The sequence below is a fragment of the Sinocyclocheilus rhinocerous genome, unplaced genomic scaffold (genome assembly GCF_001515625.1).
Source record: "Sinocyclocheilus rhinocerous isolate Xijiao unplaced genomic scaffold, SAMN03320098_v1.1 scaffold1406, whole genome shotgun sequence".
In the NCBI taxonomy this organism is placed as follows: Eukaryota; Metazoa; Chordata; class Actinopteri; order Cypriniformes; family Cyprinidae; genus Sinocyclocheilus; species Sinocyclocheilus rhinocerous.
The window spans coordinates 1,723,010-1,726,036 of NW_015647095.1; the positions used below are offsets into that span (position 1 = coordinate 1,723,010).

Here is a 3,027-nt window from a genome sequence, read left to right on the forward strand (position 1 = left end):
GATTTTGAACGCGATTTTGTGTAGCTTGTCAGTGATCTACGGCTCTGTGTAGTAGGGGTGGGAATCACCAGAGGCCTCACGATTAGGGTTGTCACGATTATGAACTTTGGCTGACAATTAATTGTCTAAAAATAGTCACGGTTATTGCGATTAATTGTCTGTTTTAGGGCTTTGAGATACTGTTTTCTGTGATCGGCCACAAAAATCCTGATCGTAGCACCGCTAACAAATAGCTACATAACACACAAAAGAAAAGGAAAAATAGAAATCGCATCATATGACCCCTTTGAATCATAACACACAGAATCCACAAAAATTAAAACAGACAACAGAATTTCTGAAAAAAAAACAAAAAAAAACATTTAATAGGGCATTATTATTGTTACATTCAATTTACTGTTAAACTGTTCATATTTTATTAATTCAATTCATTAGACATCCTTTCTGATTATTCAAATTTTAGAATTCATAGGATTTCCTACAACAGGAAGTGGCAGTACCTGAGTCAGCTGAGCCTGGTTGACCTGTGGCTCTCTGCGTGCTGCAGAGTTGCTTCCCTCCTCTGTAGAGCCTCCAGCAGTGCTGCCATTGGCACCTCCAGACACTCCTTCTCCAACTACTCCCCCTGTTCCTGAAGGCCCGCTAGCTCCTCCACCACTTGCGGAACTGCTCTCCTCATCAGGCCGAGCAGTGCCCTCCCTCTCTTTGGAGAGCCGCTCCTGGATGATAGGTTCTCCTCGTAGGATGTGGCACAGAATGGCCAGCATAGACTCAGCCATGCGTCCACCATAGACCTTCAAGGGCTTACGGTTCCACAGGTTACGGATACAGCTGAATGCAGCCTACAAAAAGAGATGGAAAAATTAGAACTGTGCTGCTTCGCTATAATAATGCAAGGGTATTTATATAATTTATACTAACATTAAATGTCATACCTTCTGGGTGACAATGAGAAAGCGCAATGCGCTGAACTGTGGCGTGTTAAGTGTTGCACCAGGCACTTTAGCGGGCAGAGAGTGTGGGGAGTCCAGAACTGTGCTGGGGTTCACCATCTTCTCTACTAGCATCAACCAGGCGTCTAGGAATTCTCCTGTCCCATCAGGCAGCTCAAGGTGTTCCAAGCCCTCCGACACGGGCACTTTACCTCCCATGGACAGGGCCCAGTTAAACGTCCTAATGAATACAAAGCATTTTTACTTCTTGTAATAAGTATAATACTACAGAAAGTCAAAACAGCATAATTACTGAAAAACGAATCTTTTTTTAAATTCAGTTAAGTTATAAATAACTTATTTTTTCAACTCTTCTCTACTCACTCAAACAAAGCATCATGGCCACCAGAACAGAAGAACTTCTGCAGCATCAGATGGTACGGATACTTCCTCTCATCAAACAGCATGGGTGAAGTGAAGCCCACAGAGCAGATAAAGAAAGTCAGCCTGATTATGAAAGAGAAGCACATAAATAGCCTCATTATAAATTAGCCTCATACACCTCCAGGAAATACAAGTCTCAGGCTTCAGGGAAGTCCGTTTACACTGGACTATGTGATGGAAATATTGTATGCAATGGCCTCAGGAGTCAAAAGGGTATGTTCAAATTGGATGTTCAGAAAAGTGCACACTAAGGATGCTCAGATCAAAGACCATGTCTCTATGATTAAATAATCTATACTTACCCAAAAAGTGCTTAAAACAGTAGAACTAACAGTTAGGGCTGTGCAAAAAAAATCGAATGCGATGAATCGCCTACGATTTTGAAAAATGTATTGTTCATTGTTCGTTCACGATAGTTAATACATTAACTAACATGAACTAATGGAAACTTATTGAAAAGTGTTACCTTAATATTAAATATCAATATATTTTTATTCACTTCTATGTAACAGAATCAGATATAAGTTTTGTTTTTTTTGACTAATTATCCAAATAATGTGTAGTCCTACAAAGCTATTATTATCAGAGCATATGAGCAGAGCATAGCATAGCGTCACTGAAGGAAGCATTATTTTACCAGCGTTGCCCAGTACAGCTGAACTAGCCTACACCATGTTACAGCACAGTAGCGCTACTGCAAACCGGAACAAGTAGGCCTATACTGCATAGAAATTTTCTGTCAGCGCGTTATTTGAGCGGACTTTGCTTTTCCGATGAGCATGAGCGGTACACGAGTGGAACGCACATTCATAGATCGGAATATTAAGCGGAGCGTCAAACCACGCAGTGACGAGCAGAGTGAAACATGCGCACTGAACACTGCCGGGCGGGGCGCGACGCGACATATATATTATTATTACTATTATATGTAGCCTATATTTTCGGTGCATCCCTACTTACATCCCCTCCTTGTTTACAAATCCAAAGTAAGTCCATACATCTGATTTAAACTTTTTTAAACGGGGCTTTCCTGATGAATTTCCGCGAGATGCCGCCCTCTTTATTTTACTAACTTACTGCATGCTAAAGGTGACCCAGCTGACCTCACTAGAAAAAAACTCAACACCACCATCTAGTGGATTGTAAAGAAATTATAACAGTTAGGGCTGTGCAAAAAAAATCGAATGCGATGAATCGCCTACGATTTTGAACGCGATTTTGTGTAGCTTGTCAGTGATCTACGGCTCTGTGTAGTAGGGGCCGCATTCGATTTTTTGCCCAGCCCTAATTGGAGATCTGCTTAACTGAAAGAAACAAAAAAGGTAGTTTGCTACCTTTTAACAGGTCCCACAAAACATAAATATCTATAAGATAATACCAGCAATTTAAGTTCACATTTATAAAGGTGGACAAGTTCACACTCTTTCACTCATCTATCAACAATCTTCTTTTGACAAGAGCGATGAACATAAAAGCAGTCTGAGCCGGTTGAGTATTCCAAATTGGCCAATACCGATCCAACACCAGCGCCATTTTTTTTCTACACCACTACAGAATATCCAGAATATCATTGTGGAACTAATGGTCACTTTTTTTAAACCCTTTGTTAAACGCAATCCACTAAATACTCACTTCCTCATTACAGAGAAAA

The 3,027-nt window shown here is 40.6% G+C and overlaps 1 protein-coding gene across 1 annotated transcript in view; it reads right to left on the reverse strand.

Annotated features, from left to right (window-relative positions):
* Positions 1-3,027, reverse strand: part of LOC107708778 (E3 ubiquitin-protein ligase HUWE1-like) — a 50,638-nt gene that overhangs the window by 28,375 nt on the left and 19,236 nt on the right. The window contains exons 27-30 of the mRNA XM_016513084.1: positions 1,679-1,688; positions 1,317-1,439; positions 936-1,173; positions 501-842 (exon numbers count right to left, since the gene is read on the reverse strand). Of these exons, the coding sequence (XP_016368570.1) occupies positions 501-842; positions 936-1,173; positions 1,317-1,439; positions 1,679-1,688 (713 nt within the window). The remainder of the gene's footprint in view (positions 1-500; positions 843-935; positions 1,174-1,316; positions 1,440-1,678; positions 1,689-3,027) is intronic.